Here is a 24,968-nt window from a genome sequence, read left to right as displayed (position 1 = left end):
TAGCTTGTCCACACTCTAACCGTTGACTCTAGGCGTACATGGTAGTCCCACGTCAGCAAGTGCAAAGACAATGTCTCCTTATATTAGTGGTGGAAAATTCTTACTGGCTTTTCAGACAATGTTTAATCAATTGAAATTTTCCCTTTAATTTATCACCTACTTGTTTTAAAATAGTAACACAATTTAATATATACTATAATCCTCCTCTACACTGAGCAAAGTTTGTAGTGCATATCCCCTTAGTCCACCCTAGCTTCATAAATTGTCCGGATGAAATATTTTAGGCTTAAACTATGCTTATCTACTTTTAATTTATTTTTATTTTTATTTTTTTGAAAGAAAAAAAAAACTATTTTACTTTCATGCTCAATGTCACGAGAAAATAATATAAGTTACGTTGATATATGGTTAGTAAATATACATTCTTAGGTTGCCATCCATATCAACTCTAAACTAATGTTCTATCCTTTGCAGACCTTACTTGTGGAAAAATTCATTGACTAATGGAGGAAATCAAAGTCAGTTTATTTTATTTCTGCCACTCTGGGAGAGCCATACCATCGACTTCTTCCAATACCTTGAAATTATATCCGATAAAGAATTATCTATAAGACTACAACCAGTAATGTTTCTGAAGAATCAAACAACTGGTGAAAAGTGCCATGGTAATTCTAAAAAGAAAAGATGTATGATGCCAATCTCATTAAGATCTTGATGATTAGCCAAGTAAAATGCCCCCAACAAATGTGATTTTCTATTTGAATAGGCACAAAGTTTCCAGAAAAAATAGGCCAAAGCCTTCAATGCCCACTTCAAAATCATTTGAATTGTTTTACCATATGAAGGCTGTTCATAGAGAATGCCTGTCACAATAACCTTGTTGATGCACCATTATCTGATTCATGGAATAGCAAACAAAATGCTAAAAAGGTAACCCTTCATTTCAATACAGAAAATTTTCAACACGGGCTAGTGCTGTATTTTAGATCCACTAAAATAAAAGGGAAGTTAACTACAAGTACCAACTATTCCTGCTCAAAAAAGTAATAATCAGTTAAACTAGGGTCATCATTAGATATGAATTTGGAGATAAACACTAAGGAGACACTGACTGGATTGCTCCATGATACTCCTCCATAATCTCGCAATCCTGCTTCTTTTTAATTGCTCTTTCACCACAGAGCTAGCTATACAGATCTGCAACATTAAAAAAAAAGAAGCAATTAGACAGTGAAATTAGTCATAGTACAGGCAATCATTCACTGGTCAACCACTACTAAATAGTCGAGGTGTGTGTCAAGCTGGCCCTGACACACCAGTATCATCAAAAAAAATCTGCACTGAGGCCTTATGTGATGCTCTGTTTGCAGCCCTTTGACATTACTCAAATCCTAATTGAATTCTACAACTCACACTAATTCAGTCAGAGACATAGGATGCACTTGAGTCTAGAAGTAAGAACAAAAATTTCTTATCTCCATATGCATGAAACACCTAGTTCTGGGCATCTATGTTCCAAGGCAGGACTGATGAGTTTGTGTTGGTGAAGGTCCAAAGGGACTGAACTGCCTCTGGTCAAACTTTTTGCATCAAAAGATCAAGGTTAGAGGCTATAGAAGAAAATCATTTCCCACATCCTTGTGAGAAACAACAAAATCTATAATGTAGTCCTAGAGCGGGAGATTGAAATTATTCCAATGTTTATCATCTCCAAGCCATCGAATGCAAAGACAATTAGTGGTTGGGTAAGCACATCTTACCCTTCAGAAAGAGTGAAGCAACTTCCTTGACACTCTTCATAAAGTAATAGAGATTCAGACAACTAACTCATGCCTACGGTTCTCACACCATTCCATGAGTTAGGCCCTTAAGTTCAGCTGAGGGTAAGAAGTCATGTCAACCCAAAGCAACTACGTATGTCATTCAAAAGAAACTATGATAATTTGAGAATCATCAATCAGCATCAGGTCAGCAATCATCCGACCATTAGTAATGATGTAATACTGTCTAACCCATATTAAGCATCTTAAATCTTTTTTTTTCTCTAGAGAAAAGGCAAGTATAATCTTAATCTCTTAATAAGTTAATAAGATTTTTTTTAATGAAGTGACAAGTTCTAAGATTCTTAATTTTCCTTGGCATGGATATCAAAGCAAAGAGCATACGATCAGCTCCCACCAACCTAATTTGGGTCCTTTTGCTACAGAAGGCAAAGAACCCTTTCAAAGACATTAGGATAGGTCCTTAGGCAGAAATAATGATGAAAGTTGAGACAGAACACAAAGGAACATCAAACGCTTTGAACTGGGATAAATGGATCCTTCTTGAAACACTTTGAATGGGTTAAAGGAAAAAGGAAAAACAGGTCTCCTCTTTATGTGAAGACTGCAAAAAGATCTGCTACTACTGGTCATCATATAACCAAAGGACTACTGTTGAAGGTATTGAATCAAAAAATAAGAGGTTGCCATGTTCTCGTAAAATTATAACTCATTCATAATCTGGACAAATGATGGTATTTTATCATTTTGGAACAATAGTCCTGACATTCCAATTACAAACTGGTCCATAAAATACTGGCAGAAAATGCCTTTAAGCTTTCCAACACCACGAAAGCTATCTACAACACTGTTCCTAAGGTGTAAGTTCAGAACATTGTTACTTAAATACTTGAAGATGCAATCCTAGTGGTTCAGACCCCAACACTGGAGACCAAAACTAATTATGCTAAAAGGTACTCTCCGTCCATCCCAATTTAAGTGTCTTAGTTTGACTAGGCATGGAGTTTAAGAAGAAAAAAAAGGAAGACTTTTGAACATTGTGGTCTTAAATTAAAGATGTGTGTAATCCTTTAAATCTGGTGATCTTAATTGGGACAGACCAGAAAGGAAAGTAAGACACTTCATTGGGACGGAGGGAGTAAAAAAGAGTACCCATCTCAACTGAAAAACAATAACTATAAAGAAAAAGAGAGTTACATCCAAGGCTCCAAGATAAACATGCAAATCATCAAATGCCCTAAAAAATCTTTACAACAACTAGATGCACATTTAAACTTCAAATAGAGGTTCAAGACCATTTTTACACTTCTAATTTTGTTTAATCATGCATAAGCATACATCCATCTTTGCCTCAAAATCAATTACACACATATGTAGGTCTTGAGAGGCACAATATTCACTACTGTATAATGAACAACACATAAATCATCAAAAGGAACTTAATATTAGCAACAATATCACAATGAGATGAGGAATTTAGAAACTAAAACACCCAACACTCTTGTCACTATTACATATCCGCATGCTAAGCCAACAAGTTTTGAACTTTCACACCAATGAATGTAAAAAGGAGAAAATAGGTTCATGAGAAATCAAAAGGTGTAAACTTTATACCATCAGAGCCAGACCGCTTAGTATGCTTAATCTTTTCAAGCTGAACTTGTGTATCCATAAACAACTGCATCCTTTGAACCTCCAAATCCTTAGCAAACTGCATCCTCTGCTTCTCCAGCTCCACCATTTGTCTCTGTTTCATCCCTTCAACTCTCTCATATATATCCCCAAACCTCTCTATAGCCTTAGCCAGCCTCCTCATCCCATCCTCTTCCCAACTCTCCTCAGTCATCTCCACATCCTCCTCCTCCTCCTCGTCATCATAATCCTCTTCCCCTCCTCCTGCTGCAGCAGCAGCAGCTACCGCCGAATAATTTCTCCTGAAACACGATTCATCAAAAGCCGGCAACTGCCGCTTCTGAGGCAAACTGACCGGCGTCACCATCGCCGATCTCCGGTAAGGCAACGGCACTCCCATAGGCGGAGAGGACATCGGTAAAGGTAAGGGAGACACCATCACCGGCGTAACTTTTTTATCGGAGTTTCCGATCAACACATCAAGCCGTTCGAAGAAGGGCCAGGATGACGTTAGGGTTCCGTTAGACTCAATAATTTTCGCCTTCTCAACTTTGTACTTCTTCTTCAAGGTATCTATCCGATTCTTACATTGAACATCGGTGCGGCGACTCTTCTTCGAATGTCCATGAAGGACATTAACGGAATCGGACACCTGTTGCCAATCCTTCTGACGGAGATTTCCACGGTTCAATTCCATATAACGACGTCCCCAAGCATCAACAAGGGTCCATGTAGCTTGTTCGCTCCAACAATCCTCACGGAAGGGTAATGGCCTTGAGGACATGGTTACCTGTGTGGAGGATTCAGTAATTTCACCCATTGATGGAAAGAATGAAGAAGAGAAGAGGAAACGTTGATCGGAGAATGAAGGAAGAAAGAGGGAAGGGTATAAAGGATAATCGCCGGTTGGCGATTGGAAAAGCGCGTGAGCCGCATGAGTAGGAGAGTGTACGGAGATGATGACATAAGAAAAGGTGAAGTCGCCGGGAATGGCGCGTGAAGTTACGACAGACGGCAACAGGACGGAATTGAGGAGTGGCTTTGTGTTACGCAATTACGTAACGTCGTTGTCGGAATTGGAATTGGAATTGGAATTTGGAATTGTCGATTCGATTACAGGGTTAATTTTCTGTTTTACTTGAAAAAAAAAAAATCAATTTTCAGGTAAAGTATATGTATTTGTGATGTGGACGGAACGGAGAAACGGGGTGGGCCGATGCCAACTTAGGAGAAAACCAAAGTTATCTGAATTGGGTCAGATTTTGCAGGTAATCTTTTTGTTAATCTTGCTACTATTTTACTATTTTATCCCTATTCCGAAAACAATTTTATTTTCCGAAGGTGAAAAATAAGAAAATGCACTGTAAAGGTTGAGCACTTGTATATATAATCTTTTAAGATTGAAATTTATTAGCTGGCATGCATTTGTGAAAAAAAGTACATATACCGCTTTGAGTAAATTGCCTTGACAGTTAGTTTTAATCAAATTCACTAGATGACATTGATAGATGAAAGTTTCAACTGTACTGGAATATTATTATGTTTTAAAAGAAAATTAATTTTCTTGGCAATTAAAGCTAGACTGGCGAGGCTACTCGAATGCAATCCTGATAAGTACGCGGTGCCGGTTGCCAACTCTCTTTTCGCTCGCATATACTTTTTTAAATTAAAATTATGTTTTTCGGTAAATTAAAAATATATCATGTTTTTTTAATTATCTCTTCCTAATTTTTATTTATTTATTTGTATCTCTCTAAAATCTTTTATAGTCAATTACCCACGCACCTCCTCTTCACGTTTAATCTCAGTTATTATGTGGCCAACACTTTGTCTCGCGCAACATTGAGCTTGCATTTAAATTAGCTAACCCCTCCGTCAGCTTTTAAAGTTTGAAACTAGTAAGGCTATAAGAGCAGCTATTTCATTTACCGGACCCAAACAGACGGCTCAAAACTTTGTGGGCTAAGGCCCACTTCTGTTGGGCTACTTGAGAGATATTCCTGCCAAACAAAACTTGGACTTATTTACCCAAACGACCCTTTTTTCTTTAATGGGGTAAAAAGGAAAAATTACTTGAATATGTAATTAGTGAATTTAGCAATACTTTTTATTTATTATAATAAATCTGTAATATGTATTAAAAATAAATAATGTATGCAATATATATGTATTATACCTATTTAAAAATATATTGGGTTTGTTTGGTAAGAAATTGACACATTGTATTATAAGTGTATTAAAATGTGTGATAAATGTATTATTCATCAATAAAACTTGTATTATAAGTGTATTATAAATGTATTAAAAATGATCAAGTGAAAAGATGTTATTGCTATAAATGGTAAAAAAATAAATTAATATAGTATATTTAAGTAAGTTTTTGAGGAAAAAAAATATTTAAGCCACCAATAAGATTTTGTCTCTATTTAAAAAAAAGTTTATGCAAATACAACCCTCTAGAGATTTTACTTTTCAGATAATGTTAGACCCGGCTCTAGTACTTATATATATATATATATATTTCTCAATGTTACAAACAAAACTTATATATTACAGAAATTTAAAATGTGCAACGTTTTCTCGTTACATTTCAATTTACTTAAAATGGATCTTTAGATTATTCGCCTAAAAAGTTCATAAGTTTCCGATGAAACTTAGTTATGATGGAACAATAAATACGTTCCAATCATATACTGCATCCATCCATGTATATAAAACTCTAATAATATATAGAAGAGAAAGTGTGACTTTCTTGTCAACTACTAACATATTTTTATAGTGACTGGTACTCTCCCCTTTTAATTGTTAGCCATTTTGTCACTAAGGCAATTACATAATCAATTTTCCTTTAATTTCCCCATTTTTAAGTACAACTTTAAACAAAAAATAAAGCCAAAAATAGATGAAAAAACTCCTTTCCCATCCCTTTTAGAGGGAGAAAAAAATATGTGAAAGGAATATTAACAAAGAAAATGAGGGGAAGTATTTGGTCAGTTTCATGGGAGAACGTGGAGTCCTCTTTCTATCCCACAAAGAAAACATATATAACTAACTAAATAAATAAAAAGAGAAAAGTAATGTCATTTTAGTACTAGCTAATTAGAAAAATTCAATGGAAACTCAATTATCATGTTTCGTTTTTTCCTCCAAGTTCATTGCCTGTGGCTGCAATATATATTGGAACTAACTCAAACTTTTTTTTTGTCTTGTGGAAGGAATATTTCAAGTTCTCTATAATATGCTAGTTACTCATTAGGAGTTTATATATAATAATATTAATATATATGGTGGAGTAGGTGAAGCTTTCAAAATTCAAAAACCAAAATAAACCCCTTTCGTTTCACCAAAATTCTATATATAAACACATTTTTTAGATATGCATCTTTGGCACTTTATTTGTGTATATATAATAGATTTTTGAATATAAATATAGAGTCGATAAAAGTTATTGAATTTTCAAAAAGTCACACCTAATTATCTAGAACCGTCCCTAATTTGTACTCTATATATCTTTTGATCTTTAGTTGTTGTAATTATTCGGAAACTTAGTCCTATAACCCCAAAACATCGGCTTTGTGCATGTATTTGATTAAGTGGTTAGATATTGGTCAGCATAACAAACACAAGTCATAAAATTGAATACGGAAGAAAGGGAAAAAAGTAGAAGAAAATAAAGGAAAAGATTAGACCAATATTTTGATCCAACAAAACTTCAAATTTGAATATGTAAAATCATAATATATTATATAATACGTAAAAATAAACTTAAAAAATATACCTTTGACAATATCGAAATTTATTTTAAATCTGAATTTTTTTTTTGGATAAAAGTCTAGTGGCGAAATTAGAAATTCCGTTAAGAATGTTCAAATGAAAAATAATTTTTAATCTATGTACTTTGTATAATTTTCGACGAATAATGTCCAAGACTAACCAAAGAACTATTTTAGATAAATAATAAATGGATCAGAAAAGACCACATATATGTTTGAAAAATAAATTAAAGACATTAAGAAACGACCCTAGCAAAAGGTACATGGACTTAATTCCTCACAACCAACCCAGCAGCCAGCAGGTAGAGGCTCTAATTTAATTTTATATTATTAAATTTATCTTCTTGTCTTATTCATTTTGTATTTCTCTTCTTCTATAATCAATCTATATAAATATATTATATAACATATAGAAAAAGATAAAATAGACTAGAGTTATTAAAAATGGCCACGTTGATAGATTTTTTCGTAGACTTTTGACCCATGATACATGTCGCATATAGTGGAAATATACATGATTTATATGTTGTGATTTTCATTGTTGTTATACTATATCCAAAAGAAGAAAAAAAGTTTTATCCAGAAATTTCGTTTTCATAATTCGTCGTATTCTACTTTAACGAGTTCGACCATATATAAGATTATTACATTACATGCATGTTTTTGACACAAGAGTTATCATAAACAGTACGTGATTCGTTAACATATGGAAATTTACGTAGCTAGAGGACTACACAACTAATTACTACGCTCCAATTTACGTGATACTTTTTATTTTTCAAGAGTGAAACAGTTTAAGTTTTACCACGAATTTGCGCTTCAATTTTTTTGAAATGAAATTTATATATTTGTAAACTACGTAAAAAGTACTATAAGTCACAATAATTGATAATTCAAAATGTTTAAAAGATCTATGAAAAACTTACGGTCAAAGATAGACTTGTTTGAATCTTGAAATCTGAAAAGTACCACATAAAATGGGACAGAGGGAGTACTTATTTTTCCGTTGCAATTTATGTAATGATATTTAATGGGATACAAACCGTAGAAAATAAAGAATGATTTTAAATAAGTTGCAAATATTTATATGACTATAAATCATCTTATTAAAAATAATTAATGAGTATTTTAAAAACAAATTATTACTAAATAAATTTTTTATCATTTATATTTTACTCTATTAGATCTAATTAGTTCAACCAACATCATTCATCATAGTTAGTCATAACTATTTTTCACGATTCATTGACTTAAACACCCATACAAATGAATCAAGTGTCAGGATCCAAATTAAAATTTTATATGAATAGTCGATCATGAAAATAATAGCCAACAAATATATAGATTTTTTTAATATTTATTTAGCGAATATAATTATTTTTTGTATAACTTGCCCAAATTTAAATTGGTGATACACGAATTTTCAGTCCTCTTACATAATTTCACTCTTTTTATAGTATCTGACATCAAAACTCTTGATTTTTTCGCTGTGCGCACTCCAAACATACATATAGAAGAAAAAAAATAATCTAAAAATGGGTGGGAGAGAGGTGACAAAAATTCTATATTCTAATATTCTCACTCACAAGAAATCTAATCACTGATCGATCAAAATGGATAAAATTTCAAATAATTATTATGCCAACCTTTTTTGCTGGCCCACAATTTAGTGGAGAGAGTTTCAGAAACTCAAAAATGAATCAGAATATGGAATTTTATATATATGGGATCACCAACCATTTTCACTATCAGATGAATATGACCTGTTACGAATTAAGTAGTGGTAATTAATGAAACCTTTTAAGGAAGTCAACTATTCATGACATTAAAAAGGGAATAAAGTAATGCATTCATCCTCTAAGTTTTTTCTTCTTCTAATGTTATCGGATCATTCGAAAGATATTTATGTGAAAATTTCTTAACGAAATATTATATATTCACCCTCTCTGGTCTTCAAAGAACAAAAGAACTACTTTTGAAGGAAAACTCTATCATTCCACTTAGGCATAAATGATAATGCAAGCTAGAACTACATTATTATTCTATGCTTGGGAAAAAGTATAGTGGGGACAATTGTTCCATCAACATTATAGCTTAAAGTACCCTTTGATTATATTAACATATAATATTTTAATTTTATTTATATAAAGAAAAAAAAATGTATATTTTAGAAGGAAAAAAGTTCATGATAGTCTAGCCTATAATCTAGTTGTTAATAGCCTTTTCAACCAAGCATTTGATCCAAAGAAGAATCATTTTCTCCTGGAGTTAATTAAATTACAATTAGTATATTTTTAATCCCTCATGAGTCATGATTTTCTTTTCTTGTACTACTTTAATTAGATCTAATGATGCACTTAGCCTTCAGATTTTATAACCTGGCCTACTTTAATTTAAAAAGCGTAATATTTTATTTCATGATGAATAATTTAGTCATGAAGCGGCTTGTGCATTTTGTTTAGTTAAGTTGGGTAATATTTTTATATGGAAAAAAATAAATCTTCCTTTTTCAATGGAGTACTATAAGTTGCTTTGAAAATAAAACAAGAAAAAAAATACTAATAGAAACTCTTCGTTTTTTTTTGCCGACACATTAGGGGGAACCAGAACCATGAAACAAGCACCATATCAAATGTGTTAGTTAAATTGTTTCTAAATAAAGTAGTTATTCGCCGCATTTGCTATCACCTACTTCTTGAAACATATAATTTGAATTTTATGAGTTTTAAATTTTAGAATAATTAGGTTAGATTATAACTAAGTTTAAACTAGAGTTACTGAATTTGATCAAAAGATATTTTACCTGAATTGAAATCAACCAACTAAACAAATTAAGTAAGAATTCATCATAAATTAATTAATTTCAATTGCTAGCTAGTCAATTTATCATAGTCTTTTCCCTTTTATATAGGTTTTAGAATACATTACCAAAATAAGTACTGGAAATTTTGATCATCAATGACAATGACTTTCTTGAAGATATATCTATTGACCTTACTTTAAAAGAATTAATCCCAAACTTCTTCCATTATTCCATAGGCTCTAATCTCATAAAAAAGTAGTAATTAATCAAATTATTAAGTAGCAAAATTCAAACAATAATACAACTTTCTTTTTTGGGGCATATTATTGTTTTCTTCAATCTATGCGTATTTACAAACCGAAAAAAAAAATAGAAGAAAAATTTCAAACTTTCCTTGAGAACATTTACCTTAGTGAAGAAAATTCTTGACAAAAAAAATTTAATAACAAACTCGAATTGAGATTTAATTATGCTTCATGAATTGCAGCCTCAGAAATACTTTCTAAATGAGGCCTCCATACTCCAACTCTTCCTCTTCTTCTATCTCTTTGTGTTGAGACTTTCTCAGACAAGATTTCACTTAAATATTGATCATTAGACACCATCATATTTTTACTATTACCATTTATACTATTATTACTATTCGCATTACTATGACGACCTTGTGATGATGATGATGATGATATTGATGATGAAGATGAAGATCTTGTTTTCTTCTTTCTTGTTGTTGTTGTTGATGATGATTTTGGACGATTTTTTTCACTTGAAGGAGTAGGAAGTGGCATGAGGAAATAAATCTTTCCACGTTTAAGTTCAGCATCAGGAGGAACTATGACGATTTTCGGACAAACTCCTCCTCCTTCTGAGGAATAATAAGATGATGATGGTTTTTTAAGAACATGTTTAGGGTAAATCTTCATGATTTCAGCTGCTTTAACACTTCCACTAATCTCTTCAACTTTGCCATTAGCATGAACTATTCGAATCACATCAAGTGCCCCACATGGTAGTATGCAAGATATGCAACATCTTATTGTGTTCTTCATGATGGCTATCTATTTTTATCTTTATTGTCCAAAAGAAGAAGGAGGAGAAAGGAAAAGAGGAAGAGAAAGAGAAAGATAAGTCTATTTTCTTGTGTTTATAATGAGAAGCAAAAGAAGAAGTAAAGAGAGGAGAGGGATATTGTATTGGTATCAATATCAATCAACTTGGTATAGTTTTTTGTTACTACAAATGATGATTTTATTATATGCTTTGGGGGGCTTACCACCTTTTTCCCCCCCTTCTCTTTTTGTGGATACTTTTTCTTTCGGGGTGGAACTAAAATATAAGTTACAAGTTCAACTAATAATAACTTTCATTTAAATAGAGGTGGATTTAGAATTTAAGATTTATAGGTTCAATCTTTATGGTTCTTAATTAGAATTGAACCTATTGTATTTCTAAAGTTATGGGTTCATACATATTGTATTGTTTTAATATTTAAGTGGAATATGTTTACACATAAATTATACCCCGCGTCGAAAGTATTGTGTTCAGATAAACTCTATATCAATACTCTACTACATATATATGCCTCTGAATCTAAACTTTGTATTTGTCTTAGAAATCTATTGAATATGTACTAATATTAATTTTTGAATTCAATAACTTAAATGGACTAAAATCTCGAATCCATATATTTCAATTCTTGGCTCAACTCTGTTTTTTCTTTGGTCTTTTGCATATTTTTTTATAATTAAATTCACTTGTTTGGGGGGTTGGAAATGAATGGCATGAATAATTGCACCTCATTTTGTACTTTGCCTTTTGTATCCATCATTCAGGGCCCTTTGCCATTCAATTCCATTCTCCAATAGCCCTTAATTTGCTGAGTTCAATTAATAATGGGAGTTGGCTGCCTTACCTATGCATGAAACTTGGATGACCCCATGTTTGTACATGATTGGAATTGACATGTCAGCACTGGTGGGGCCAACTACATTTGCTCTATGACCACGTGTCTGAATCAGAATTCAACACCTGTCTATCGACATTTGGTTGAATTCTCCTGGTTTAGAGTAGGTGAAGAGGCTAATTAGTGTAGGGTCTTTATTCATGAAAGGGCCAAAGAGAAATACTTGTGATAGAAGAATAGTGTTTTTAGAATATGGAGAAGGTTTCATTTGGTCCCTAGCTCATTAGATTTAATTAAGAGTGAAAAGGAAATTGTTTTTCTTTTTTTGCATTTTGTTGGAGTGGGTGGAAAAATAATCAATAAGGAGATATGGGACATATAAAGAGATCTTCTTTTGATTGGAGTTTTTTTTTTTGTGATTTTTCAATATTCCCAAGCAAATCATGTGGGTTTGTGGTTTTCATGGGAAAGTGAAGTGTTTATAGACTCTTTTTACTCATCTCAAGTATATAGTTGATTTATGTTTTTAGGATATATATATATGTAGTGCTTTGACTAATGTGAAGTTGCTTGTCCTATTTACCCTAGAAACATGAACTTCTAGCCACAAAACCAATGTGCATTTTTTCCATCATTACCCAATATCAATAGTCAATTAAGAGAAAAGATATACACACTATATATCCTAATTATCTAAAATCTAGTTGGACTTTCAAGATTTCATCCCTTTTTAAAATTTGAAGAATTTATGATTCCAAATCCAATTGTACTATATGTTTTTCAATAGTAGTTATAGTATATTCAAATCCAACATCATGACACAAAAGAAAGTGGTTCAATCTGATCTATATATCCAAAGTGAAAAAAAGTTGTAACATGATTGATTTGATGTGCAAAACATTGTCATATAATAATGGACCATGACATTGATTTACTTAGGGGGCCAAAAAATGAAGCTTTGCTTAGAGCAACAAGGTAAAAAACACATGTAAAGGTACTTTAAAACTATAGATAGCTTATATATACCTTATAAATCAATTTGAGTTATTGCTTGGTTAATTTTGGTTGTCCCATCAAAGTTATGGCCCAGTCATTAAATGGTTCAGATATGGATGTTAGTGGACTACATGTGAGAGGATGGAGAAAAGGGTCCATATGTGGGTCTAGGGAGGGGGGTGGGGGTTAGAGAAGGGGGTATCTTACTTTAAGGCATGTATCAATCCTCTTGATAAAATCTAGGACTTAGTCCTTAGATTTGTGATTTTTAATTGATTTAGTGATTAATACTAACCTATTGTTAGAAAGAAATTTTACGCTATCAATATAATTTTACTTATTATAACATATCAATCAATTTATGTATAGTTAACTTTTATATAACCTGATAGTGTAAACTATTTTATAAAAATAGTGTTGAACTTATATATAGTACTCTATTATTAAAGGTGATTTAGGAGTAATAAAAAAAGGGAATTTGAGTTTGAGATGGATCATGGGTTGTCTGATAGCTTTCAATAATTGGACACTAGTGTGGATAGGAACTCTTTTCTACCATAATTCTAATTTGCCAATCATCTTCTTTGAACAAGTAACAAAAAGGGAATTTTATTACCCTTCTGACATATTTATCAACTTCTCACTTTCCATATACTTGGTCTGGAACTTCTCTTCCATCTCTCTCTCACACAAAATTCTATTTGTTTCTGTTGGATTTTCTCTCTCTTTTAATTTCTTCATCCTTTTTTTTTTTTTATTATTATTATTATTATATATCATATAATATAATATACACAATCAAGAATATCATAGGTTTGGATCCATCTTATTAGAAGATTGTTTTGTATATTGGCCATAATGCAATTTCCTATTATTCAAGCCCATGACTATATATACCTACCTAGCATTTTGAATCGGGATTATACTTGCTACGTCCTACCAACAAAATTTGAACAAATGAGAAAATTAAATTATCTAATAGGTACTTTTGCTTTTGTTGAGATTTAAACATAATATCTCATAATTCTTAACTCACTTTCATTAACCACTAAGTCACATTCTTGAATTTCGAGACTCCCTCATCTTAGAACTATGCATGAGATATATAAATGAAAGAATTTTTCTGCGCAGCGATAATATAAATAATGTTGTACTATAAAATCAAGTCTACACACAATGATAGGAACATTTCTATTTCAACTCTAATATAATAATTTAGAAAATTGAATAACAACCTGTAATCAGTTAAATATGGTGTAATAAAAATGATTCTTGGGGTATAGTAATTGAACAGCTCTTAACGTAGTACAACTTTATGCATAGAAGACGTGACACAAGTAAACAAGCTTTGATAGTTGAACTTTTTATTATTTTTAGGAACATTTTCTCTCAAGACCTATCAAACTAAAAGTCACTTGCTAAAATAATGTCTTTACTAAAAACCAGAAAAAAATAGATATACCATGTGAAAAAACATATATACTAATTGATAATCAGAATAAATTGGTACTTCAACAACTCTAGATGCTGTTGATGAAGATGACTGATCCATATATCTGTATTGTACCTATCAACATCTCTTTATTTAATGGGTGAAAGATTAAGGAGAATATATTTGAGAATTTTACACTCAAACTACCTTTTTAATTCAACTAATGCATTAGTGGGGATCACCCAAAAGCTTTGTTTGAATTTAACTTTTATATACACTAGGGGTAGTTTAGATGGTGGGATATAATGATAATAATCTCGAAATATCTCAAAGAACTATTTTATTCTGTATTGATATATAATGGGTAATAGTTAATTTAAAGATTATTTTACTCCACCATTTTAGTATAAAGATAGAATAATAATATAAGTTGTTTCATTTAGAAAGTGAGATAAAATAATTCTATGAAATATCTCAACATATTCCATCTCACAACCAGACATTAACCCCTTAACAACTTAACTTTTCTTTTACATTGTCATATCATCTAAAAGATAACCAGGGGCAGAGGCGCATATAATGAGGGGTTCATCTGAACTCCCTCAGCGAAAAATATTACTATTTCTATATGGTTAAAATTATTTTTTAGGTATGTATAATAGATGTCGAACCCCCTTCCACTAGTTCGTATGTTTACTTCTCAGATTTTGAACCCCCTTATTAAAATTTCTGGCTCCGCCACTGAAGATAACCACATATAATTACTCATTACAAAAGGAATTAATAACTTAAAAGTTAAAATAATTCGATTAAGATGTAGGATACCTATCCAGAAGTTTTCGCAACTCAATCATAGATAGATTTTACCTTTTCGAACTATGTCGGGAACTTATAACTAGAGGCCTAGGTTACAAAGAGAAGATGTGTATGAATGAGATATCCAATAAGAAGAAGAAGGAAAAGGATTGTAGAGATTGAACCTCTTGTTGTTCCTCAATAGCTCAATGGTAGAGCAGTCAACCGTCCAAATCCAATGCATGCAATATTAATGGTGGGACCAAAATTTTTATTAAGGAGATTTAAAATATGAAGAAATACACAAGCTAAAACATCGTTAATGATATGGGTATCACCACTGAGGGTTAGGGTTCCAAGTGGGACAAAAAAAGTTCTCTTAAGATATCTTAGGCTCGAGTCCTAAAAAAAGTTTTCAGTCAGTTGAAGGGAACACTTATTTTTTAATGAGCAGTGAAAATTGGACATGGGTATAAATATTTTATTGATATATTTTTCATGAGAATTAATAAGAACCCTATTTTTGCAACAAAACAATATATCTTTCTCGTGCTCCCCGACTTTAATTGCACATTGAACTATGTGTATTACTACCATATTGAAACAAAATAACACAATTAGATGCACGTACATGTGTTTATCAAATTGAGGTCATCCATAACAACTTATTAAAACGACAACTGATTATTATTCTATTAGTAAGCTAAAGATTATAATATTCACAAGTAGTAGTTTCTTATAGGATTAAGTAATTTTACTTGGGAATCAATTGATTTCCTTCCAATTATCTTGCAAAGTAGGTGTATACACAATAGTAAATAAGTTGTTTAAAACTGTATATAACCTCCACATAGATATGTGAAATATACGTTTAAGAAACGGTAAAAATTATAATCTTGCAACTTTGCTTTTAAAATACAAATCTTTACCCCTCCTCAATTTTGAACCATAGACTACATTGTCACGAAAAGCCAAAACGAAAGAGTTAGGCTAAAATTATTAGATGGAAGACTCTGGAGAAGGAGTTGGTGAACTTTGTTGATAGGTTTGATCAACCACCATCTAAAATGATATAGTTGACAAGCTCAACATTAGAATTTGAGTATAGAAAGGTTTTCATATTTGACTTTTGTTTGGTTGCTTCTAGTTCTAAAGATTCTAATTTTTTTTTGTAAATTTATCATTAGACGAAAGCCTCTTTGTTTTTCTTTCCTTTTACTCTGATAATTACGTACGTTAGAAAGTATAAGTATGTGCCCCTCACTCCTAGTAATGTAATGGGTAGGTCAGGTTTTCCCCTATCAATGCTACTTTGTTTATCTATTGAATTTCTTTTTGTGGTAACCTTTAACAAGGGGCTAAAATTATTTTTCTTTTTCTTGGGGATACAACGTCAGAAATTTCGGGGGTCACTCATTCAAACAAAACTTGTACTAAAAAAATTAGGATTTTGTTAAATGTTATTAAAATTGCACGATTTCGTTAATGGAGGACAAAGACATTGTACTCAACAACAACATTGTTTGTTTTGACATACAAAATGTGAGCCTTTGTCAGACTATATCCACAAGCAAACCTGAAAATCATAGTTCCGCACAAGAGGCATCTCTCTTAACACTAGACTTGATCATATTCCTACTAGAAATACTCATCTTTGGAATTCTAATAGGGATCCAATTATTTTTTTAAAAAAAATAATGTTAATGAAAAATAGATACATTATACTCGACAATAGCATCATCAATTTTGACATTAACAACATGACTCTTTGTTAAGTTCAAACAAAATTGAAAATTCCAACTCCACCGCAATAGGCCATATCTCCCAATCACTAGACATGACCATATTTCTACCAAAAATTGAACAAGCACGAAGTCATACTAATGCGATAAAGTTTGTGAGTTATCCAACGAGATATCTTAAGTTAAACTTGAAATCATGACACTTCAGTTGAGCTTGTGACTTTGTACAACTTAATCGAACTTAAAAAGAGTCAAAAGTGGCTATTTTTGTGCAAATCCGACTACCAATAGCCCAATTAGTCCATATTACAAATGGCCCATAATTAGTCCGTCGTTGGCCTCCGAACGTGCTGTTCTGAGTTCCCAATTTCGTCAAGGTTCCACAATTCTTCTGCTGCAGAATGCGGACAATAGCAGCGCGATTCAGCCCTGTAATGATCACCATCATCATCAATTCTCATTTTTCATCTGTTTTCATTTGCTGATGGATTTGTGTAATAATGTTTATGCAGTATTTATGGAGGAGAACGCCTATAAATTCACAACCCCGACGTTTTTCTACTTCCAGCTTTGGGAGAGGTAACGATAATACCTAATCTGAATTTGGAATCTTGTTACTTCTTTAGTGTTTTTCTAGCTGTTATTTGTTTTGTTTGTTGCAATTTGTACAATGATCTTCTGTGTGATTTTCTAGATGAACAGTCAATAGAACAAGAAGCTGAAATAAAAGTAGGGTGGCTTTTAAAATTAATTTTTGCTGGGACTGCTACAGTTATTGGGTATCAAATTTTCCCATACATGGGTAAGGTCTCATTTCTATGGTTATACTTGAATTGATAACATCATATTCGATTCCTGATTTGTGGTCGGCATAATTTAAATAGGAGACAATCTGATGCAGCAGTCTGTTTCACTTCTACAAGTCAAGGATCCCTTATTTAAAAGAATGGGTGCGTCCAGATTAGCTCGTTTTGCTATAGATGGTAAGTTTGGGTCACAGTACTTGAAAATTGAGAAATGATGTATACATATATTCTTTAATGGGTTCAACTATATGTTGGCCATTTGGTGCACAATATCATGACTTTGATGTTATTAGTAATGTGTGCAGATATGTCTTTGATTTAAGAGCAGTAAGGAGCTGTCACTTTTTGTTTTCAGTGTAGTGACAATTCTGTGAGTTGTGAATTCATTGAACCTAGGTTGATCACCCTTTTGTGTTGTTAGGAGCTCATTCGAATTTAACTGATAACATTAACCTCTTACCTCCTCTGCATCGTCTGTTATATTATAATAATTTACACGCTAGATAACTATATGGAGCTGAGTCTCTTGCATCTGGACGCATTCCCCATTCTTCATGATTTATTTACTGTATAACCTTCCTTTGAAACTTAAAGCTAATGGAACTCCCCACTGATTAGTTGTACAAAATAAGGAAATTTGTTTCATTGTCCCAATATAAGACGAGACCACTCCAGTACCTTAGATTTTAGTATCATAGTCAACCTCTATTTGTTTGTTGTTCCTTTTCTCAGTACTATAACAAGGTAGCTGTATTTCTTAAATAGCATTTTTCTGGTCTTTAAATATCTAAAACATTATACTAGTTAAGAGGGATGCACACTGCTTAATTTCCATATGATATCTTGTAACAGATTAGCGACACAGTTTACAGTTTTTGCTCAAAGTGCAATATTTTGAAGTTTGTAGTCAAGACATGACAGCTCTTTGAAGTAATCATGAGACTTTTAGATTCTTATCCGTGAATCTTTTACACTATGCATTTTTGCTTCCTAGACGAAAGAAGGATGAAAATAGTTGAGATTGGTGGGGCTCAACATCTGTTGAACATGTTAGAGTCTGCCAGAGATGATCGCACGAGGAAGGAAGCCTTGAAGGCTCTTTTTGCAATATCCAAATCAGGTCAGGACTCAAATTTATCTGCAAATTAAATCCATGAGGATTTCCCCTTGATTCTGCAAATCCAATCTCCTCCCTCCGTCTGAGGCCTGCAGGTCATTTTTTGCCCCTGAATCACTACTCTGTGGATGCATTTTACTACATAATGAGTGATGAATATGCGTGGACGACTACCTTGTTATATCAAACTTCCTGAATCTAGCCACAAAATTTTAATAGACAAAAACCATTTAGCTGATAGAGAATGTTACCCTACTTCACCTTGTTAAGATATGTTACAGAGAAGAGTCTGCTTACTGGTTGACCCTCTTGGTAATTCTTCTACTATTGGCTACACCCAAGAGTTCTGTGATTGAACAATATCTGGGCATTTCCACAACGATAGATGCTTCTTTGCTATAAATTAATTTTATGCTTGATGTTTCCTTGGAAAGGTTTCTCCCTAAAATGCCTTTAATTATACCGCCAAACTGTTGAAGCACTATGTAAATAGACAAAAAGAAATTGGACAAGAGGTCTTCTGTAATTTTGTGTACTTGACAGGGCCTCCTTTATCAGTGAAACTTTTAGGATAGACAAATTAGGAACTACTTTTTCAGACAAACCTCGGATACTACTAGGATAGGTACATCTGTGACTATCCTGTATTTTGTTGTGATGCATCTCTCCTCAAAAAAAATATTGCTGTGATGCATAGTGATAAATATTTCTAGTCTTTTTTTCTTTTTTTTTCCTGAGCCAAAAAAAAAAAGTCACTTTAATTGCATGGTTTTCTAGTAGAAGCCCAGTCAACCTTGGCGCCAGTGTTCTCAGCTTAAACAAGAAATTCTCTGGTGCTTGTGGCTTGTTACTTGAGGCAAAAGAATGCTGTACAACTTGATTCAGTTTTTCTTGATGTTTAACTTTGGATGTATGAAGACGTCTTATTTTATTTCGTATAGCTCTTGCTACCTTATCCTATTTTGGCTGATGAAACTAATCGGGAGATTAAGACCAATTGGCTGATGATAGTAGGCATTTGGCAATAGTATTTGAAATCATGTCCAAACGGGCCCTAAATGTTGCTAGGGCCTAGGGCTGATGTTTTCTAGCCTGCAGGTTAGCTTGACATATTCTATTTGTGTCAGATGTTACTAGAATACCTTGCTGAGGCACTTGTTATCTGTGCTTGAATTATCTGCTTGAATGGATGTAGTGTTTAGTGCTCATTCTTATACTGCAGATGCGGCTGCTGTGGTCTTACATCAAGCTGGAGCCATATCAATCATCAAATCCACCCTAGAGTCTGGTGAGGATGCTGAAGTTGGGAACTACAAGTCAAATTTGCTGAGTAGATTTCAAGATTTATCATATGATATAAGGTCTTGAGACTACTATTATCTGGTCTGAGATTCCTGTCACTTTCTTAGAAGTTGGCCACAACGTCTTTAGGTAGATGTTTTATTAGATTGCTGGCTAGCACTTTTTTTTCTGAAAAAAATTGAGAGAATATGTGCATGGCTGTAACAAGTCCACTAGAAAGCCATGATTATGTTTAGTGAAAGCTCCCTTGTTTAATGGGATCTTAAACATTGCTAACGAGTGAGTTTAGCTATAATGTTGTAACTTCTTCCAGGGGTATCAGAATGGAAAAATAATCCGTATTCCCAATGCAAAGTTTCCATTATGCAGTGTCCTACAATTTGTATTGTCAGGGGTAATACTTTTGGCTTCCCTAATTATGTTTTGGGAGCCAGATTATAAATAAAAGCAAAAGGACGCTTGTTGGCTTTGTTTCTTCATACATCCTATATGTAAAGAGGCTCCTATTCAAACATAATCTGATTTCGTTAATTTTGCAATTGCTAAATATTCTGAGGCAATTAATGATCGTATCATCTTAATTATTTCTTAAATATAAATCAACAAGCAGTCCAGTCCATAGTTTCTACATTGAAGTATTAGTGACAATATTTGAAGCAAGTGTTAATACTAAATATGTATTTGTAGCTAGTTTGAAGACCCTCATGCCAACTTCCTTATTAATGAAATGTTCCTATTGGCAAAACTGATAACATATATACATTGGATATTGTATTGTGTTCCTCGACCCTACACCTCCTCCTACCCATTCTTCTCCGAGATATATTTTTCTTGAGAAAGACTTCGATGGCAAGTTAACTCTTCTCTGAAAATTTGATGGTTTGGAGAACGTCAATCCTCTAGATTTTCCGATGTACCTTCCGTTTCAACTAGGCACTAAGGGGTTGTTTGCTTGAGGCTTTAGAAGTCGCATCTAATCTGCACTAAACTATACATACCAATATTTGGTTTGTGTTGAGGAGAGGTGAAAATGATTACACCATTAAAAGAAGACCCAGGACTTCAAGTTTCAATTAATTGACATTGTGAGTATTTCTATTTGTAATAACTGATCCTCTAAACAATCCTTTTCAACAAAGTAACACGGCAAAGATTGTGGCAAAATGAAAAAGGGAATAAGAACCAGAACTAAGGAGTTTAGAAGTAACATTATTTTTTATAGACTTCAAAATTTAAGGAAATTGATGTTTAAAGACTGGAATATATACAATTTTCATAGAAGAATTAATCCTCGCTCTAATCAATTAGCAGAAGACCTACTACATTCTCCTAGCCGTGACAAAATTTCCTCACAACTAGGCCGTTCATCTGGTTCTGCCCAGCAATCTACAACACAAAACGAAAAAAATATATATAATGAGTAGATCACACTATGATAGAGTTTGTACATATTATACACTAATAATGCAAAAGAATCAGGTAACCTGTTAAATTATGGGAACAAAAACTACTTTACACTATCAGTGTATATAAGAAACGCGTCCACAATGTAGAGTAAGATATTCTAATGGAAATGACCTGCAATTAGCTTTCCTAGAGGACCTTCAGGAATTTCTAGCCGTTTTCCATCATTAGCAACAGCATATACAACCTGAATTTGTGAATTTCCATTATATGAAGATTGCACTTGAAGATGAAAAGAAGTGTACTTCTCTTCTGTTTTTTCAGTGGAGCTGACAAGAAAGGTTATGTAGAAATTACCTGGATAGGTGGAACACCTTCCCATGGTCTTTTGAGTGTGTACAGTTCCCATATAATGACCCCAAGACTAAAAATATCACACTTTTCAGTGAAAGGTTCGTTACGGATAAGCTCTGGGGCCATCCATTCTGGTGTACCTGCTGAGGAAGAATCTTGCACGGGCGATGGAGTCAATGATCGGGACAGCCCAAAATCACAGATCTTGACTTTGGAGTGTTTATTTACGAGGCAGTTTCCACTCTTCAGATCACGATGCACAATTTTCATCCTATGTATACACATCAGCCCCCTAAATAATCACAGAGAAGCAGATGTTAAAGATACATTCAAAGCAGAGAGCAGATTTAGCAGAACTATAGCCTAAGTTGCGCGGACTCTTCAATTTCGATGCCACACCCGTGTCGGATTCTCCAAAAATACCCTACTTTTGGCGAATCCGACACGCACCCCTCGACATTTTTGAAGACCCCGAGCAACATAGACTATAGCACAAAATTGTGAGAAATATTGAAAAAGAATAATATTGAATTGTTGTCTCTACAATATTACAGAGAGACCCTATTTATAGACACCTTTTCCAACTAGGACTCTACAATACAATCCTTTTCTAAGTAGGACACTATATACTATTCCTATTCTAAGTAGGATTGCATATACCCATTGCTATTCTAACACTCCCCTCAAGCTAGTGCATACATATGTATCTAGCTTGTTACAAATATAATTACTACGAGGAAATATGAGGCTCTTGGTGAGATATTTGCAAGTTGATCACTCGACTTCACAAAATTGACAGTCAAACTCAATGTGCTTAGTCTTCTCAAGAAATACTAGATTTGATGCATAATGTCAATCAATCTCAATGTGCTTCTCATGAAATACTCAATTTGATGCATAATGGCAATAATAAAATTACAGTGTTGAACTTCCCAAACCAAGCGTGCAGTGACTTACGTAATCGACATACAAGGATACTAAACCACCTAATTTTGTTGCTCGGGAGTGTTTAGTAGTCTTGTATGTCGATTACGTAAGTCACGCTATGGTCTAAAACAGTCTTTGCACACTTGGTTTGGTAAGTTCAAAGGGTCTGCGATATCCAGGTCCATGTCCTCAAGCATTGGGCAACGAGAGATCAAATTCTCAAGATATTTGTCAGAAATAGCATCATTAAGCAATTACAAGCATACTAAATGCTTGAAAGGTAGGTGGAGGATTGACAACACAATAGTGAAGAGTTAAATGCCTCATCTTCAAACATGTGAAAACTAAAGAAGGCAATTTGTACTTTTCACCCTTTGGAAGTTCAAACACGAGTTGCTTGAGCCCATTCCATGATAGGAAACATATCAAGTTGTCAATCTAAGAGAAATGTTTTGGATCCGGAATATTAGAAATTCTACACTCATTAATTGGTCCTTGACGAAGTGAAAATAGATGAAGGAGACTCACACCAAGCTTAGCTCTAACTTTACGGGTTGATATATCTTCCCATAGTGTATGATCAAGCGTTAGTTTTGGAACTTTTGCCCACTTATACCACCATTTTCTTGACAATATAATCATCCTAACATCATCTCATAGAAGCAAACACATTAAAATGACATCAATTACATCGTCAGGAAGGTTGCTAATTATATCACAAGTTCTTCTGCATGGCGCTTCCGTCATATTTGGAACCGATAGAAAAATCTAGATCAATTTATACTATCAAATTTTACTCAAAAAATCTCAACTCAAAATATGATGAAAGAGCCATGCAGAAGAACTTGTGATATAATCAGCAATCTTCCTGACGATGTAATTGATGTCATTCTAACGTGTTTGCCTCTACGAGATGCTGGTAGGACGAGTATTTTGTCAAGCAAATGGCGATATAAGTGGGCAAAATCAAATACTATGGGAAGATATATCAACCCGTAAAGTTAGAGCTAAGCTTGGTGTGATTCTCCTTCATCTGTTTTCAGTTCGTCAAGGATCAATTAATGAGCATAGAACAAAATATTTCTCTTAGATTGACAGCTTGATATTATTCCTGTCACGGAATGGGATCGAGCAACTCCTGCTTGAACTTCCAAAGGGCGAAAAGTTCATATTGCCTTCTTCAGTTTTCACATGTTCGAAAATGAGGCATTTAACTCTTCACTATTGTGTTGTCAATCCTCCACCTACCTTTCAAGCATTTAGTAAGCTTCTTCACTTGCAATTGCTTAATGTTGCTATTTCTGACAAATGTCTTGAGAATTTAATCTATCGTTGCCAAATGCTCGAGGACATGGACGTGGATATCACAACCCTTTGAACTTCCCAAACCAAGCGCGTAAAAATTGTTTCAGACCATAGAATGACTTACGTAATCGACATACAAGGCTACTAAACTTTCCCTGAACAACAAAATTAGGTGGTTGCTCCATATAATTAATACGAGGACAGATGAAGAGCTTGGTGAGATATTTGAAAGTTGATCAATCGACTTCACAAAATTGACAGTCAATCTCAATGTGGTTAGTCTTCTTATGAAATACTAGATTTGATGCATAATGTCAATCAATCTCAATGTGCTTCTCATGAAATACTCAATTTGATGCATAATACCAATAATAAAATTACAGTGTTGAACTTCCCAAACCAAGCGTGCAGTGACTTACGTAATCGAAATACAAGTATACTAAACCACCTAATTTTGTTGCTCGGGAGTGTTTAGTAGTCTTGTAAGTCGATTACGTAAGTCACGCTATGGTTTGAAACAGTCTTTGCACATTTGGTTTGGGAAGTTCAAAGGGACTGTGATATCTAGGTCCATGTCCTCAAGCATTGGGCAACGAGAGATCAAATTTTCAAGATATTTGTCAGAAATAGCAACGTTAAGCAATTGCAAGCGAAGAAATTTACTAAATGCTTGAAAGGTAGGTGGAGGATTGACAACACAATAGTGAAGAGTTAAATGCCTCATCTTCAAACATGTGAAAACTAAAGAAGGCAATTTGTACTTTTCACCCTTTGGAAGTTCAAACACGAGTTGCTTGAGCCCATTCCATGATAGGAAACATATCAAGTTGTCAATCTAAGAGAAATGTTTTGGATCCGGAATATTAGAAATTCTACACTCATTAATTGGTCCTTGACGA

At 33.4% G+C, this 24,968-nt stretch overlaps 4 protein-coding genes across 6 annotated transcripts in view; 1 reads left to right on the top strand and 3 right to left on the bottom strand.

Moving 5' to 3' along the window:
* Positions 1–866: 866 nt before the first annotated feature.
* Positions 867–4,738, bottom strand: LOC102590724 (trihelix transcription factor ASIL2-like). The gene is made up of 2 exons (XM_006362348.2): positions 3,396–4,738; positions 867–1,197 (listed from the first exon to the last, which is right to left on the bottom strand). Exons 1-2 carry the CDS (start codon positions 4,231–4,233, stop codon positions 1,184–1,186), a joined length of 852 nt encoding a protein of 283 aa, XP_006362410.1. The 5' UTR covers positions 4,234–4,738; the 3' UTR covers positions 867–1,183.
* Positions 4,739–10,234: 5,496 nt separating this feature from the next.
* On the bottom strand, positions 10,235–11,306 carry LOC102590379 (uncharacterized). The gene has a single exon (XM_006362347.2). It carries the CDS (start codon positions 11,033–11,035, stop codon positions 10,457–10,459), a length of 579 nt encoding a protein of 192 aa, XP_006362409.1. The 5' UTR covers positions 11,036–11,306; the 3' UTR covers positions 10,235–10,456.
* Positions 11,307–17,111: 5,805 nt separating this feature from the next.
* LOC102589960 (uncharacterized) lies at positions 17,112–20,560 on the top strand. Of its 2 annotated transcripts, XR_368508.2 has the most exons (7): positions 17,112–17,285; positions 17,367–17,433; positions 17,549–17,656; positions 17,739–17,837; positions 18,655–18,780; positions 19,719–19,875; positions 20,000–20,087. XR_368508.2 is itself a non-coding variant. In XM_006362346.2 (6 exons), exons 1-6 carry the CDS (start codon positions 17,256–17,258, stop codon positions 20,143–20,145), a joined length of 576 nt encoding a protein of 191 aa, XP_006362408.1. In that variant the 5' UTR covers positions 17,131–17,255; the 3' UTR covers positions 20,146–20,560. The 2 variants fall into 2 exon arrangements, 1 of the variants encoding a protein (XP_006362408.1); XM_006362346.2 differs by lacking the exon at positions 19,719–19,875 and having other exon boundaries at positions 17,131–17,285; positions 20,000–20,560.
* A 696-nt stretch (positions 20,561–21,256) lies between these two features.
* LOC102589408 (serine/threonine-protein kinase EDR1-like) overlaps positions 21,257–24,968 on the bottom strand; it is a 34,339-nt gene continuing 30,627 nt past the window's right edge. For both annotated transcript variants that reach the window (XM_006362345.2, XM_006362344.2), the window contains 3 exons: positions 21,841–22,129; positions 21,658–21,730; positions 21,257–21,465 (listed from right to left, as the gene is read on the bottom strand). In XM_006362345.2, coding sequence (XP_006362407.1) covers positions 21,380–21,465; positions 21,658–21,730; positions 21,841–22,129 — 448 coding nt within the window. In that variant the 3' untranslated portion in view covers positions 21,257–21,379. The remainder of the gene's footprint in view (positions 21,466–21,657; positions 21,731–21,840; positions 22,130–24,968) is intronic.

The sequence above is a fragment of the Solanum tuberosum genome, unplaced genomic scaffold (assembly GCF_000226075.1).
Source record: "Solanum tuberosum cultivar DM 1-3 516 R44 unplaced genomic scaffold, SolTub_3.0 scf00386, whole genome shotgun sequence".
Lineage (NCBI taxonomy): Eukaryota > Viridiplantae > Streptophyta > Magnoliopsida > Solanales > Solanaceae > Solanum > Solanum tuberosum.
Note: the sequence above shows the minus strand (reverse complement) of the source record. Positions and strands in the feature narration are given on the sequence as shown.

Bases quoted from the DNA above. Each gene is read 5' to 3' on its own strand.
- LOC102590724 (XM_006362348.2), bottom strand. From the start codon at position 4,233: ATGGGTGAAATTACTGAATCCTCCACACAGGTAACCATGTCCTCAAGG.
- LOC102590379 (XM_006362347.2), bottom strand. From the start codon at position 11,035: ATGAAGAACACAATAAGATGTTGCATATCTTGCATACTACCATGTGGG.
- LOC102589960 (XM_006362346.2), top strand. From the start codon at position 17,256: ATGCGGACAATAGCAGCGCGATTCAGCCCT. The intron at 17,286-17,366 runs GTAATGATCACC...ATGTTTATGCAG, and splicing joins TAGCAGCGCGATTCAGCCCT to TATTTATGGAGGAGAACGCC. The intron at 17,657-17,738 runs GTAAGGTCTCAT...TAATTTAAATAG, and splicing joins TCAAATTTTCCCATACATGG to GAGACAATCTGATGCAGCAG.